Source organism: Protopterus annectens, chromosome 12.part0 (genome assembly GCF_019279795.1).
Source record: "Protopterus annectens isolate FY-2018-M chromosome 12.part0, PAN1.0, whole genome shotgun sequence".
Classification (NCBI taxonomy): domain Eukaryota; kingdom Metazoa; phylum Chordata; order Ceratodontiformes; family Protopteridae; genus Protopterus; species Protopterus annectens.
The window spans coordinates 35,217,406-35,234,598 of NC_056746.1; the positions used below are offsets into that span (position 1 = coordinate 35,217,406).

General features: G+C 40.9%; 1 protein-coding gene across 1 annotated transcript in view; it reads right to left on the minus strand.

Moving 5' to 3' along the window:
* Nucleotides 1–17,193, minus strand: part of LOC122816125 — a gene marked incomplete in the record, with an annotated part of 1,432,330 nt that overhangs the window by 773,419 nt on the left and 641,718 nt on the right. The window contains 1 exon segment of the mRNA XM_044088884.1: nt 1,918–2,129. Coding sequence (XP_043944819.1) covers nt 1,918–2,129 — 212 coding nt within the window.

Genomic DNA, 17,193 nt, shown 5'->3' on the forward strand with positions numbered 1-17,193 from the left:
TAAAACATCTATTCGGTTTGCTTTGGGTTCATCTTTTGGTAGAGTAAATGGTTTATTGCTCTGACATCTGCAAAAGAGTAAAACTATTCACAGTGGGTTAACCTTTTTTGCTTTTCCAGGGTTACAGGGTTATCTGTAACAATGCCCTTACTACTTTCAGATTGTACCTTGGATCTAGCCTTCTAGCTCCCTCGTTTCTTTCAGAATCTAAAACAGAGGGATAATGGTTTCTGATAAAGCTTTTGTAACTCCGGTGTTATATTGTCACTAGTAAGTCCTTCTGAAAATCTGTACAGCTGTGGAATTCCTAGAATAGGACTGGAAAATGGCAACCTGTGCCAGTTTAGACAATTACAGTTAGTTGTTCCTTATTAAATCTTTTCTTATTCCCACTACTGAATTCATTCTACTAGAGTCTGAGTTTCTTCTGTGACATATTGGAAAGGGGTGCACTCTAGCAGCATTCTAGAGGCAATTACAAGGTCCACTGCACATATTTTTACAAAGCATTACAAACGGGATCCATTTTCAGGTCCATGGCTGATTTTGCTAGGACTATTCTCCAGGGGCTCCTGATTCCACAGCCTTCCTCCTCCCCCAGGTTGGATAAGCTTTGGTAATCAACTCAAATTGCCAATGGCTACTGCAGAATATAGTACAGTTATGTAAGTTGCCCTTACCTTAACAACAGACGTTCAAATTCTTCACTGCTGCAGTAGCAGCATCCCCCCTAGTGTACATAGTTTCTTGGTTGAGATATAACTTTTTTGTTTCTATTATAGTTTTTTTTTTTTTGTAATAGAATGCTGCTATTCTTATGGGCACTAAAGTCCTGAAGTAATTCTGAACTAATTGTCACTCAGAAAGCTGACCCCCCCCCACACACAAATGGGTTGTTCGATCAGCAGTCAGAGTGAAGGTGTGAGAGGGAGCCAGAGCTTTGTGAAGCTGGCCAGTTATTTTATCTTTGGCAAAATACAGCCTAAATAGGCTAAAGGCTACTGCAAGAATAGGGGATTCAAACATCTACTGTTATGGTAAGTGCATGTTACACAACTGTCTTTTCTATATCAGTAAACGCTATGTGGTAGTGAGACAGTATAAAAGCACCATTCTACACCATCACCATATGGGAGTACTGAGGAAATCCAAGAATTAAATGTGGTGTCACATCTTATTGCATTTAAAACCAGTAATGAGAATATCAGTGACTTCAGGTGTACATTCTTCATTCTTGTGCTCCCAGTTGAACACTGGAAGTTTCCAGGTTACTGACTAATATCAGGATGGGTGTTTGAAGGATACATACTTCTTCTTCTTTCGGCTTTTCCTGGTTAGCGGTCGCCACAGCGGAACTCCGGTCCGCTAATGATTGGCAGTAGATTTTTACAGTGCCGAGGTGCCAGCTCGACGCCCAGCCTTCAATGAAGGCATGCCCATTCACACATGTCTTTCGAAGGCCACTCAACCACGGGGAGGACATGCACACTCCACACAAATCAAAATACTTCTTCTAAAATGTAATGAATAATACACTTTTATAAAAGTGAAAAATAGATGCCATAAATTTAGGAAAGAACGTTTATTATCCTTCACAACGCAATTTAGTTATTTAACCTTGCTATGTCTGTGTCACTTTAGTGTCCAGCAGTACTAGCCAAGCAAAACATGAAAAGCTAGAGATGTTCTCGAAATGCCAAAAGTATTCCAGTCACTGTATGCAAGTTTGATGCAGCAGAGAACAAATCATGTTAGTTTGAGAGGATCACTTCAAAGTATATCTACAAATATTGCTAAAACAGTCGTTTGTTGCAAGATATTTGTTAAGTGATATTTCATTTGCTTGCTGCAGTCCTTCAAAATTAGAGAAGAACTCATGCTCAGAAATAATTACTACAAAGAGCAGCAAATACAAACCTTTAGGTAAGTAGCACTCGGGGTGTATATGTGAATTCGCCCTTCTTTGTCACTCATGCTGTCCTTGTAGTAAGTATTGATCACTAAGTTTTTTATAGAGATAGCCTTCCCAGAAGTCAGTTCTGTACTAGACTGGTATGCGCCTCTCTGTGGCTGGTTCAGTTTGTGTGCTAGATACAGATAAAGCCAAGGTGTGTCCATGTTGACAGTACCTAATTAGGAAAAAGAAACAGATGAAAAAAAAACATCAATCTAGACCTGTGAGTGACAATCACAGACCTCCTCCGGGCATGCATGCACACATACTGACTTGTGCACACACGCAGACACACACACACACACACATACACACACACTCATATTTATACATGTATAGCTAGAGAAACAGAGATACATACTATGCGTGCATGCATACACACCTGCACTTAACTTGTTCTCTTCTAGCAGGTGTTAGAAGGTTGTGCTGTTTACCTCCTGCTATTTTCAGTAGTCACCTCCTTATCTTGAGCCAGTTCTATTAAATATGTAACTCAAACATTAATAACTCAGGGACTGAAAATAGTTACAAACAAAGAGAAAAGTTGTCCCAACTATGAGATGTCTAGAAGAGGATTAATTTCTTATTTATTTATTTTTTTGAAGAGAAAGAATGTAGATACTAGCCCTTATAAAGGTACTGATAAGTAATTTTACAGCTTATTTCAGAAAAGAAAACTAAATCAGGAAATCTAGGAGGAGCAAGGTAAAATCTGATATCAAAATTAAAGAGTTATACCTAAATTATAGCAGCTGAGAGGCACATTGATATAATATGTAAACTGATTCTAAAAGTGTAAATTTAGTCTAAAAGTACAAAAATGCATACCATCCAAAAAAAGAAGTTATGTCTTACCATAACGTTCCATCTATATTGCTGATCCTCGTTCAGTCATTACGCATGGGTATCGGTTCCGACCTCGGAACAGAGCCGGCCATTTTCCAAGCTCGCATCAGCTTCAAACTCTCGAGCTAAACTCTTACCCACAATCCCCCTCTCCCTGTTACCTCAGATTGAGTTTGCAAGTCAAAAGAAGGCAGAGGCTACCTCTGGTCAAATAACCTAAGAGAACCAGATGGTGAGATCCACTAGAAACCACAGCAGGGGGGAAGGAGGGAGGGTCATAATGACTGAATGAGGATCAACAATACAGATGGAACATTATGGTAAGACATAACTTCTTTATCTGATATTGTTAATCCTCGTTCATTCCTTACGTACAGAGTTCCCAGCTACCTCTATTCCTGGGAGGCTCTCATGGAAGGACATTCCTGAGCACCATAGAACCGAAAGATGCTCTTCCCCTGGAGGCCAAATCCAATTTGTAATGATTGATGAAGGTATGAGGCGCAGCCCAAGTTGCAGCTGCACAGATGTCATGTAAAGAAGCTCTGGCATGGAAGGCAGCAGAAGTTGCCACCGACCTTGTTGAATGAGCTTTCATGGTAGTAGGCAACGAGATATTACGTTTTGTGTAAATAAAGGTCACACAGTCCTTCAACCATCTAGCTAATGTGACCTTAGCAACAGCCGATCCTAATCTAGGTCCAGAAAAGGCCAAAAATAACTGGTCAGATTTACGAAAGGGCCTAGTCCTGTTTAAGTAAAAACGGATTTGCCTGTGAATATCTAGGGTATGTAGGCAATACTCTCCTCTGTTTGAATGATTGGGAAAGAAAACTGGCAATTCAATGGTTTGATTAATAGACATTTCAGAGATCACTTTAGGCAGAAATGACGGATTAGTTCTCAGAGACACTCTATCTCTATTAAAAATCAAGTAAGGACTCTTGATACATAGAGCTTGAAGTTCAGAAATACATCTGGCAGAAGTAATGGCGACCAAAAACAAGGTTTTCCATGACAAATACTTGGGGTCGCAAGAAGAGGCAGGTTCAAAAGGTGGCATTGTCAGAGCTTGTAGAACTAGTGATAAATCCCATGGTTGAATAGGTTCTCTAAAAGGTGGCTTCAGATGATTCACACCTTTTATGAAGGTCTTGCACAACTTGTGGGACATAAGGGAGGAATCTTGCACACCCTCATGAAAATTAGAAATTGCAGCCAAATGACCTCTAATGGTAGAGGCCGATAGACCCGATTGAAAGAGGTCGGCCAGATAGTCTAGTATTATCGACACTGGAGCTGAAAAGGGATCTACTTGTTTAACCTTCAGCCAACAGGTAAATCTTTTCCACTTGCTCAGATAAGTAATTCTAGTGGAAGTCTTATGAGATGCAGTGAGAATATCACGTACTGGTAAAGAAAGATCATTCTGCCTGGCAATCAAGGGAATTGGAGTAGCCAAGCCATGAGCTTCAGGCTGTTCAATTTGGGATGAATCAGGTTCTGTGGATGTGAGATCAACTCTGGGGGTTGGATGGAGAATCCATGGTCGATCTAGTAGGTGGGGCCAAAGGAAGGGGAACCAAATCTGTCTAGGCCAATATGGTGCTATGAGGATCACCTTGCTCTTCAACCGACAGGCTTTCTTCAGAAACTGGGGAATGAGGGGAAAGGGTGGAAATGCATAAAGAAGACCAGAGGGCCAATCGTGGACTAGAGCGTCCCTGGGTGACTGTCCCGGAGGGGGAATCAGGGCGAAATAGTTGCTGCATTTGTAGTTGGTTGAGGATGCAAAGAGGTCGCAGCAAGAACGGCCCCAGTGGTGGAAGATCTCTGCCACTATCAAGGGATTCAGGAACCACTCGTGAGGTTGTAGAATGCACCTGCTGAGTCTGTCTGCTATCACGTTGGAACTCCCGGGAATGTGTGCTGCTAGAAGAAAATGGTTGGTAGCCATCGCCCATCACCATATCCTCATGGCCTCTCGACAAAGTGGGTAAAATTTGGTTCCACCTTGCTTCTTGATGTACCAGACCACCACCATGTTGTCTGATTGAATCACAATTGTCCCAGACAGTAGCAGGGGTGGAATGCTTGCAACCCCAGAAGCACCGCCTTCAGCTCTAGAACGTTTATATGCAGATGGGCTTCCAGTTCGGACCAAGTGCCTTGGACTGTCTGTCCCTGAAATAGCCACCCCCCCACCCCATCAGGGAGGCATCCGTGGTCACTGTGGCCTTGGGTTGCTGGGGGAGAAGGGGTGAGACCATTGTGACAGGTTGTGTTGTCATCCACCAATTTAAATCCTGTTTGCACCTGTGGGCTACTCGAATCATGGCTGAAAGAGGATGCTGAAAAGGATACCATTGGGTAAGCACTAGCCATTGTAGAAGCCTCATGTGAAACCTGGCCAGGGGAACAATGGTGATGGAGGCTGCCATGGAACCCAACAGCTGTAGAACCGAGTGAGCCATGGATGTTTCCCTTGAAAGGATTGGAATCAGTTGTTGCTTTATCCTTAGAATTCTGTGCTCTGGAATAGCAGCTCTGCAGTTTTTTGTGTCCAAGATAACCCCTATGAATTCTGTCAACTGAGATGGGGTGAGATTGGATTTTTGCCAGTTTAAGGTTACGCCTAGCCTTTGAGCAGCGAGAAGAGAGTATGCCAGGGCTTTTTCCAGTAGATGTCTGGTGGAGGCGGAAATGAGCCAGTCGTCTAGGTATGGAAACACCTGGAATCCTTGAAGTCGCAAGTGAGCTGTAACAACTGCTATGCACTTTGTGAACACTCTGGGGGCTGTAGAGAGTCCGAAGAGCAGTACTCTGAACTGGTAGTGACTAGCTCCCGCACGGAAGCACAGAAATGTTCTTGATGGCCTGTCCACTTTTATGTGGTAGTATGCATTTTGAAGATCTATCGAGCACATCCAATTGTCTTTTTCCAAAAGCAGGAGGATAAACTGTATTGTGACCATCCAGAATTTTTGTACTCTCACAAACTTGTTCAATACACTGAGATCCAAAATTGGTCTCCAGTCCCCAGTTTTCTTTGGCACCAAAAATAGTCTTGAGTAGAATCCGGATCCTATCTAGTCTGGAGGGACTATTTGGATGACTCTCTTTCTTAGCAACTTTTTTATCTCTAGTGCTGCTTCTTCCCTTTGACTGGGTGGAACGTCGGGAAGGTTTTCTGAAGGGGCAGGACAAAGATCAAAGGGGATATGATAACCTCTGGTTATAATCCTTTGTACCCAAGAATCGGTGGTAATGGTTAGCCAGGCAGAAAGGTACAAGGAGAAACGTCCCCCAACCACATCCAGAGGAAAGGAGTTGGGCCGCTCTTTAGGAGCGCTGGTAGGATTGACCAGGGAAAGAATCCCTGGAACCCTGGTTACACGGACCCCCTCTGCCCCGAAAGGAGTGTCTTCCCTGTGAGTTTCCCCCTCTGCCTCTAGAAGAGAACTCAGCCTGTGTGTCACGGAAAAAACCCTGAGATTTCTTGAACCATATCTTCCCACTCTTTTGGTTTCGGGAGAAAGTACGTTGAGGGGAAGAATAATGGACACCTACGGCAGAAAGGGTCTTACCATCCTGTTCACATCTGGCCAGTGTGCTTTTAACTTTGGGCCCAAACAACGAGGAGGCCTCAATGGGAGCATTAAGAAAGGAAGCCTTAAACGGTTCTGCGAAATTGCACAAGCGCATCCAGGCATTTTGTGTCAAGACCGCAGCTGAACCTGCTGCTGTAGCGGCTCCTTCTGATGCGTGAGATATCAGTCACATACAGGAGTTAGATATTGATTCAATGGTGGCCAGCTGAGAGGCCACTTTGTCATGGACCTCATCAGACACGGCACCAGCCAAGGTTTCAGAGAGCTTAGAAATCAGATCCCGTTGAAGCCTGGTAAAGTGTGCCATATAATTCAGGGACCTGATAGTACAGGTTGCTGAAGCAAAGGTGTGCTTCCCTATCCTGTCCAGGGCCCGGGACTCTTTGTTAGGTGGATGGACAGTCTGGCTTTCTTCTTCTGCCAGATCCTTTTTTGTTGCGGCTGCCACCACCAAAGCATCCACAGGAAGACCATTGGACCAATGGGGATCCAAAGCAGGAGGGGACAAAATCTTATCTGGCTTCTGGGGAATAGCTTCAACGGTATCAAGAGCCTTCCAAGCATGCTGCACGATGAGCCGGACAAGTTCAGCGGCAGGTGGAGTAACCCAGGAGGTAGGGGGCCGGGAGCGAAAGGCCTGCAGGAACACAGATTCCTCAGTGATCGGATTAGAGGACTGCCAGTCACCTCTCTCTTCCAGGATTTCGAGGCTATCACCAAAGGACAACTTAGAGGGTGACCAGGGGGATCCTTCCCCCTCATCAAAATCTGTGTCTTCAGTGAGGGACTCCTCTGTGGAGTCCATGTGCTTTCTCTTACACAAACTTTTCCAGTGGACCTCCTCAGGGGGGAAGCTGGAGAAGACAGCGGAAAAGGGGATTCCTGCGGGAATATGTCCTGAGGCCCTTGCACCCGGTGTCCGCTAGGTGCGACTTGTGAAACCAGTGTACCAGAGGAGGGAAGAGGTACAGACAGTCCAGTATCGCCAGCAGCAGAAAAAGCCTTCTCCATCATTTGGAAAGTTGGTCCACCTGAAGAGGAGTGCAAGTCTAGGTCAGGGGTCACCCTCCTCCCCTAAGTGGCTCAGCCTGCCGTCCCGGAGTCCCTGGATGGCTGTGGAGCAGCAAGCTATGCATGTCACAACTGACATCCTGGGTCATAGCAAAACTTTCCTGCCGCGAAGGCAACTGCGGTTCCTTAGTGAGATCCATAAAGGGGACCGCAGAAGGGGAAGACTGTGCTACATCCATGGACATCAAAGGCAATGAAGGAGGAGAATAAGAAGGGGTCTTTGGAGATGAGTGATCACCTCCCAAGGAAGGATAGTTCCTGAGGGGTGGGATACCTCTGGCCAAGAGCACCGGATCCACAAGACGCAACACATTATGTTCGGAAAGGCTTCTAGTAGACCTCATGGAGACTAAGGAAGAAACAGGCCTGTCCACAGAAGAGGCAAACTCGTCGCCCATCTCACCCGTCCACACAGAGGACAATGGTGCGAGAGAGACTGGACTACAAGTGTCTGCAACAAAGAAGTCATCGGTGCCGAGGTCATGGTCTGCACCGACACAGGGATCGGTGCCGAAGTGGTTGTCGGTACCAAAGCTGGAACCGACAAAACTGGCGTAAACAATAAAGGCGCCAGTTCCAAGGATGATCTCGGAGCCGACGAGGTCAAGGTCTGCACCGACTGAATGGTCGGTGCCGAGACAGTCGTAATAGTCTGAACCAAGGAGCCCCTTGGTGCCGATATAGAGAAGGCTGCAGGAGATGACGGAGCCGAAATCACTAATGGAGCCAAAGGCCTCAGTGCCGAAGGTCTAGGCACCGAAAGCACTGGGGCTGACTGAGTGAGCTCCGGGGCCAAAATTTTAGCCTTTTTAGGTTTTGGGTGGCGGAAGTCCTCAGCCGGGGATGAAGGCAAAGATTTAGCCTTGGTAGGAACATCCAAGCTTTTCTTTGGGCTCTAGGAGGGGTTGAGGTCTCTGACCCAGAAATAGCCTCCGAAAAGGGAGATTTAAGAAGTCCATTCAGTAACAGCTTGTTTTTCCTTTCCAACAAGGTTCTATTCGAAAAGTTCTCACAAACAGTACAGGGTGGGTCAACAGACAAGTGGGACACCCCCAAACAATAAACGCACAAACAGTGTGCATCAGAAGTAAGTAGTTTGTGTCCACAATCAGAACACCGCTTAAATCCCGGACTACCTTTCTTATCTGCCATGACAGTAAATTAATTAATAGAAAAGGTACCAGCAATGGTACAAGAGAATACACGAAGGTATTAGAAAAAGGGGAAGGATTACCAACGATGGTAAAGAGAGAATACCTCACGGTAAAAGTGGTAAAGAAAAGAGCAGAAATACCTAAAGAAAATATGTACGCTAGATGTGATAGGGTAAGAGACAAAGAAATATAAACTCTTCTGACAGAAAAGTAATCTGAAAGACTATTAAAGAACAAATAGCTGTACTTAGCTCAAGAGAAGTAGCTTGACACTACTGAACGGCAACGCGGAAAACAAAATCTGAGGTAACAGGGAGAGGGGTATTGTGGGTAAGAGTTTAGCTCAAGAGTTTGAAGCTGACACAAGCTTGGAAAATGGCCGGCTCGGTTCCGAGGTCGGAAGCAATACCCATGCGTAAGGAATGAACGAGGATTAACAATATCAGATCAGGCTTTTTATGAAATTTGAATTTCTTTTTTTTCCATACACCTTGACTGGATTATCACTTGTGACATAGGCAGATTTACATACATATAAAAGTAATCATACTATAATTAAAATAACGAATATTTTACTTCACAATTATTGCTATATATCATATAACCTAAGCAACATTATAGTTATTCAATTCCTGCCTTTTTTAAACAAAAAAAAATCTTTATTAAAGCATCACCTACTACATAGGCAATTATACATTTATACAAAATGAAAACAAACCACAACAACACAATCCTAGTTGCAAGCATTTTACATCACAAACCATGCCAACACACTCCCAGGTGCAAGCATTATACATCACTTATAATCTACCCAATCATTTTAAGTCAAGCATTACATAGCTCATTTAAGTCATGCCTTCTTTTAAACCTCAATCCTCTCCTGTATGTATTGTTCCCACAATTCCCATTTTTCCTATGTAGTTTGCTCCTTCCCTTTTCTAAAGATCCCACATCCAGTTGTTTTATCTCTGTTACTATATTCACTACTTCTAGTGTAGTTGGTTTAGATTTTGATTTTGATTTTCTAGTAATTGCTTTTTTGGCAGCCACCATTATTAGACACAGCAAGGCCTTACCGTGCCTAAGCAATTCTGATTCCGTATCATAGCTCAGAAAAATCATCTCCTTTGTCAGACCAATCTGCCCACCCAGCATTTTCAACAGAGCATCCCATAGGGAATCCTTAAAGGCTGCCAATTCACCACACTCCCAGAAAACATGCTCCCAATTACCTCTTTCTCCCTATCACACCTCTAACATTTGCCGTCTGCCTGAGGAAAAATTCTCTGGAGTCTACTTGGGGTATAGAAATATCTATGTAGTTTTACTATCAAAATCTCAAAACACACTTGTGTGAGTGATTACTTACCCAAAATAAAACATCGTAAAATCGAAACATCATCCATTCAAAACACCAAACGTGGTAATGGCAATAATTTTAACTTCAACATTATTGGCATTACTCAGCTTACCTGGACTTTCAAAGATTTCCTGCTAACGTGTTGCACGGGGGGGGGGGAGCACCCTGCAGCCCCCACACCCCTGTGCTAATTATACATACAAACTCCAAGATCATACTACTGGGAAGAAAAGGGTAAATTTCCCAATAACCCCTGTAGTGCACTCTCCAATCAAAATGCCAAACTCACAACAGTGAATGCACACTAGCATCCAAAATCCCAGTCTCTCCTTGTTTTCTGAGCTTCTCACCTGTTTCATCATCCCTTACCACTTTGAAATACAGTTTTCTGCTTGTGCTATGTACAGGAGTCTTAATTGTGTAGCTCTGAAATACCCCTTTAAATTGTGTAAACCCAATCTGCCCTGTTATACTGGAAGAATCAGCTTATCCCACTTGACTCTTGTCGTCTTCCCCTCCCAGATAAAGACATTCAGCTCTTTATTAATTGCTATCCATAACTTCTCCTCTGGTTGATAAAAATATGCCTGACCTATGCATAAGACTAAAGTGAATAAAAACATTTTAATTACTTGTATTGTATTATCCATATCTATATAACAAAGCTTCCAATTTTCTCAGTTTTTTTATCTTTTATTTAGTCTCTTTCCACATATCCTTAGCTGTCACACTAGAATAATTTTTAATCCATACTCCTAAATGCTTTATTTTATCATGTCCCAATAAATACGGATATTCGTGAACCAATTTGTGTGTGGGTACATAATTTATCGCTATTGCCTTTGTTTTAGCTTCATTAATTTTGTATCCAGAAAATATCTGAAACTGTCTCAAAATGTTCCACAATACTGTAATGTCTCTTTTTGGTTTTATCAGGTATAAAATATCATCTGCAAATAAAGCCAGCTTTTCTTGACTACCATACCGATTATATCCTTGAATTTCTGAGTCCCTTATTTTCCTTGCCAGTGGTTCTAAATATAATGAAAATAGTAAAGGGGAAAGAGGACACTCCTGCCTGGTTCCTCTGCTCAAGCAGAAATTATCAGAGGGCCTCATCCACTTTAATGTTTACCTCCAGTCCCTTATATATCCTCCTAATCAACCTTATCATTTTTTCAGGAAAAGCAAATGCTTCCACTGCCCTGCTCTTAAAGTCCCAGCTTACTCTGTCAAATGCTTTCTCTGCATCAAGACCCACCACCAACAATATTTTCTTACATTCTGCTTCCCTCTGGATCATCAGTGTTCTGTTAATGTTGTCAAATGTTTGCCTCCATTCTACAAAACCACACTGATCCATACCTATCAGTTTTGGCATTACTTTTGCTATTCTTTTAGCTATTATAGACAAGAACACTTTACAATCATGGTTTAGTATTGAAAGGGCCTATGTGATGCTGGATCTGATGGATCTTTACCCTCTTTAGGTATTACAGCTACCACTGCTTTCTTCCAGGATGTTGGTACTTCTCGTCCTCTTAAATACTGTTAAACAAAACTTTCCAGATCTTTATCAATTTTTCCCCTTCTAGTTTCCAAACTTCCACAGGAATACCATCTATTCCTGGGGACTTTCCTGTTGCTTGGTTATACATCACAATTTTTATCTCATCTCCTCCTATCCTAACAGTTAATAATTGAGCCTCATCTACCTCTAACCCTGTAATATTTATTTCTTTCATAAACATTTCCATTTGTATCTTTTTTTGATTTTCATTTTTCTCTGCTTTACAGAGACTCTCATAGAATTTCCAAAATATTTCTAATATCATTACAGAATCTCTTGTTACCTTCTTTCTTTCAGGGTCCCAAAGTTTGGCAACAGTCCTTTCTACTTTCTGTTGCCTGAGTCATTGTGCTAAAATTCTTTGTGCTCTAGTGTTATTATCAAAATACAGTTTCTTAGTAGCAGCCTTTCTAAACTCATGCATATTATTTGAGATGGTCCATTATTTTCTGTCTAGCATTCTGCAGTTGAACTTCTTCTTGTTCTCTGAAATTCCCCCTATTTTGCAGTACTTTATCATTTCAGTCCCTCTAAATAATTCTTGTATATTCTTAACCAGAGCTCCCTTTCTTTTATTTCCACCCTATTATTAAACTCCACCTTAATTTTATCCCACTCCCTAGCTATATTTTCAGAAGAAATGTCTATCCTCTCTAACAGCTCCTGAATAATTTCCATTACCCATTCCTTAAATTCCACTCTTTTCAACAGATAGGTGGGAAAGTGCCAGTGTCTCATTTTTACTTCATTATCCTGTGTTTTTATTTTAGCTATTATTGGCGCATAAGCTGAAATATTTATTGGGTATCAAGACTTTCAATTAAATGCACATGTTCCTGTGAAATGTAAATTCTGTCTAGCCTAGCCCATTTTTATATCTTGGGGAATAATATGTAAATTCACTCTGAACTTCTATTACTGAATTCACATCTTCAGTGCCAGATATTTTCATACATTTCTTCAGTCATCTACCTTCCTATGTTATATTTTCCCTTCTGGGCCCACCTGCCACATCTTCACTGCTGTAAATCAAATTCCAGTCTCCACCTATAAGTAATATTCCTTGCCGAAACCTGATTATTTCTCCCAGAATTGTCTTAAGCTCCATTACAGCAGTTTTAGGTGGAATGTAAATACATGCCAGTGTAATCCTCCTCCTCCCTTGCTAGTAGCCCCTTAGCACTACAAATCTGCCATTATTATATTTTTTATCTTCTTGTATTACTATTGGAGCTCCTCTTACAGTTAATAGAAGTACTCCTCTTTTCCTTTGTCCCAGGTATTCTGCTCAATAACCATCCAAAAAAATTCACGTTAATTTTGTTCTAAGTATGTCTTCTGTAACATAACTATTTCCACTCTACATTTTAATACAGTTCACTACTACTTGTCTACTTATTTTTTGTATTTATCTGTGACACCATTTACATTTAAAAACATTACAGAAAGCATCATTGTATTAAAGTTATTAATCCCACCTTTTATGTATAACACCTTTTTGTTACGTCTAGTTCCAGCATTTGTGTTACATGCATACACTGTTTGGTAGGCTGAACTTTTATACAGTTGTTTCTTGTCATATCCATTTCAGCCCATGTCACATCTTATAAAACTTTTTGTCTTATTGAAAGCCCTCAAACAAAAAAAACCACCATAAAATCTATTAACTTATTATACACACAAAACTATGTACACCTTCAAATAAGTTTTAACCTCTTAGTAGGAACAAAAGTCCCAAACTGATAGCCACACTCACAGACTTAAGTTAACGTAAAATAAAGGTCATCTATGCTAAGATGCATGGTGCAGCTTGTGCTTCTATTAAGTGCTGATTTGTTTTGTCTTATCTCTATAGCTCTCCCAGCTAGGAAAATACCTGAATACTTTCAGACAACATTAACTACCTTAGGAAAACCACTGGATGTTTACAGAGAATATTATATACCTTGGGAAAACTCCTGAATGTTTTCAGACATTATCTCCTAGCCAATTTCTTTTTTTTATTTTCTCAGCCAATCACTCTCCACCAGTCTGCAGCCAGTTTCTCTTTATCAGATTGTCTGCATGGAAACATGAGAACCAGGCAGCCAGTTTCACTTTATCAGATTGTTTCCATGGAAACATGAAGACCAGCTGCAGAACTGTTACTGAGCATACATGTATTTGCTAATAAAAGCCTCATGATATTCAGTGTTCTTTTTCATTTACTTGCTGTCTCTTAAAACTTGTTACGAAATCAATACATGGTCTTTAATCCAGTCACTCCCCCATGCAAGAATGAAAAAATGGCATTAATTTTTCTTTTATCATGCTTTTTAACCAGGCTTTTTTTTACATTGCAATGCTTGCATTTCTTAAAACTAAACAAGAAGAAAGAGAGACGACAGGAGAAAGAAAAGAGGAAAAAAAAAAAAAAGAATAGCATCACCTGTTTAAATCCCCATTACACTTAAACAAGCCTTACTTTATAGCATGTAAAGAAAACTATATGCCACAAAATTAGTACTATTTAAGAAAAAATCTTTACTTGCAGTTACCTTTCTTCATTTGCTTCCCCTCCCCAAAGCATTTTTCCAAACATTAATGACATGAAGTTAGGGCATATGCTTTAGAGTCCTCCAAAAATCCAATAAATTCTGGAAAAGTCCAATATTCCCAGATTTACTTGCTCTGTCATATTTCACAAATATAATTATTGCACTGTAATCCCATATTAAGTTACTGGTTTTATTACTGCTCACCTCCGAAATCCTGTCTCTGCTTCATTTCCAATGTACTCTTGATTATTCTAGTCAACTCTCATGCTCCCTTCCTTTTCTCCAAAAGTTTTGTTTGAAAATTTTGTAAAGGCTTCTCAGGTACAGTCCCTCTGTGGTCTTTATTATGAGAAGAACAAGAATCAGAATCTCCTTCTGTTTCACAGCTTACTTTTTTGTTGGACAAACTTTTATATTTCCTCCTTAGCATGTACTTCATCAAAAAATAATTTTGTCTCTACAGGGAAGAATACCTGGAAGACAGCTGGGTACAGCAGTTTGAATCTCACACCCGCATCTCAACATTCCCTGAATAGTGGAATAAATTTGCTTCTGTCCTGTCTGGTGTACAATGAGTAATCATTCTCCACAAGCATTCTGCTGTCTCTGACTTTTAGTACTTTGTCCTTCTGCCACAGTTCTTCTAGTAGTATTGCATCTTTACTATTAAAGGTCTAGGTAGCTTTCTTATAGCCAGATTTGGAGAATACACACAATGTGCCCTTTAACTAACAACTCCTGCTGTGGAATACTGCCCAGTTGCTTATTTGTGCTTTCATAAAATGAATGCAGTCTGTTCCTTCCAGCTTCTCTGGTATAGCTGAAAATATCAGGTTTTCCCTATGTGCTCTGTCCTCTAATTCTAACATTTTTGAAGCATCTCTTCCTGGGCAGTGTCATATTCAGCCAGCCTCTTCTTCATTTCGACCTCTGATTTTTGCAGCTTTATCATCTCATCTGAATATCTGTTTAAAGCTTCTTCCATTTTTTCCAGCATTTTGTTGTTTGTGTTGATATACTCCATAAGTGTTTTGTTTATTTTAACAAAGTCTGTGTGCAGTTGTCTTATATCTTCCTGTTGGTTACTGGAAGTCATGTCTGAAGGTTGCATTGCTTTCTTGCTGAACAGTTGCAGAACTTTGCCCAGTCAGAGTTTCTACCTCACTTTTTGTAGCTGATTTTTTCCAAGTCTTCTGTATTTCTTTAGTTCTGAGATCCAGGTAATGCACTTACTAGCGAGTTACTGAAATTTACCAAAAACACAAGTCTACACGAAAACTGCCAAACAAACTGTTGAAATAGAAAACCCCGAAGGAAGCTAGTGCAGATGTGATGAAATAATCCAATAACCAAGCGATAGCTGTAAAGACCGTAAAGTTAGCACTTTTATTAAACAAGAACTTTCGGTAGGTTTAATAACCCACTTGATGTAGGGGCTATTGGCTCTGTGTTTGACAACATTAACACTCTTATTAGCGAGTTTGACGCTAAGTTATTCAAATGTAAGAAATTACAATTGGAGAATTCCTACCTTGAAGAGTGCATAGAGAGGAAAATTGTTCCAAAGGGGCTTAGGCAATGGCGTTTCCCAGCAGGATTAGTTCAAGGATCCTCATTTCATAGCCAATTGCTTGATTTATTTGACAGGCAGGGTTTTGAGTTTATGAGACTGCTCATCCAGTACTATGATCAACAAATAAATGTTTTAACAGGGGAATTAGCAGACTTGGAACAAAAAATTAAGGAACACCAGGACTTCTTAAGGTATAAATACGACTACGCTCGTATTTTTACAAGCATAGAGGCCACCACTAACAAATTATGTGTAAACAAGAAGAAGAAAATCAGGAGGGACATACAACAGTATACGGCCAAGATAGCTTATCCTGCACCCTCACAGGCTAGTAAATTAAAGAACACAAAACATAGGAATAATTACAAAGGAAATGTAGTCACTTCGATAAAAGATGGGCATGTTTACCCCAGAGTAGGACAAGAGGTACAGTGCCTAGATGATTTTCTGAATGATGAAGGTAACTCTAACCAAGGTAACAACTTTCGGGGGGATGACTTCGAAGATGAGCTAGAAGTCATAGTAACACCCAAAGAAGTTGATCGGATACCTCCATTACAGTTGGGAGCCCCTAACCATAGAGTGGCCGACATAAGCGAGGATCACAACCAGGGTTTTTGGGAAGGCCAGAACATACACTAGATGAATTTGAGGTCGAAGAGGATTGCGACATCAGTAACAAATTCAAAGAGCAGGCAGAATCAGGGGAGGCTATGACATCTGAGGAGAAACATCCCACAATAGTATACAGCTCAGAAGGGAATTTTAAGATTTTTAATTATACCTCTTTGAATATTACTAAAGATATGGTGGACTTTTTCTCTAAGGGTCTAGGCTTTGTCCCTGACTCCCATATGGATCTAGTTAAAACTATAATAGACCTCAAATTATTTGTACGTAAATTGAATTTAACAACTGTTTTGGGCAAAGGTTCTTCTTTGATTAACCCCTTTAGAATAGCTAGCTTATTTAACCCACCCTTGGTCAACAACTTGAGATCATTTGAGAAAGTTTGTGAGCTGGACTTAAGGTATCTAGCGGAAAACAAGGGTAATAGGAAGAAAAACATACTCAACATTTCTAGTGAACAGCGTGATTTTTTGACATTAATTCAGGATTGCAACATACGGGTTATGAAACCCGATAAGGGCAATGGACTTATCTTTATGAACAATAATCATTACTTGGATGAATTATCTACACATTTAGACAATGGTCCATATGAGAGCATTAGCCTGAATGAAGTTAATAAAGCGCACAGTTACATCAGAAACACAATCGAGGACTTATTTTTGGAAGAATTTATAGACCAGGACATACATTCCTACTTATCCATGGTGGCACCAAAAATGCCGAAATTCTTTGGAGTTCCAAAAATTCATAAGTCTATTATTAAACCCCCATTTAGACCAATTGTTGATAGTAGGGGGTCTATTTTGGTTGGATGCGCTAAATATGTTGATACAATCCTCAAACCACTCATTAAAACAGAGAAACATATTTGTAGGGACTCGTGG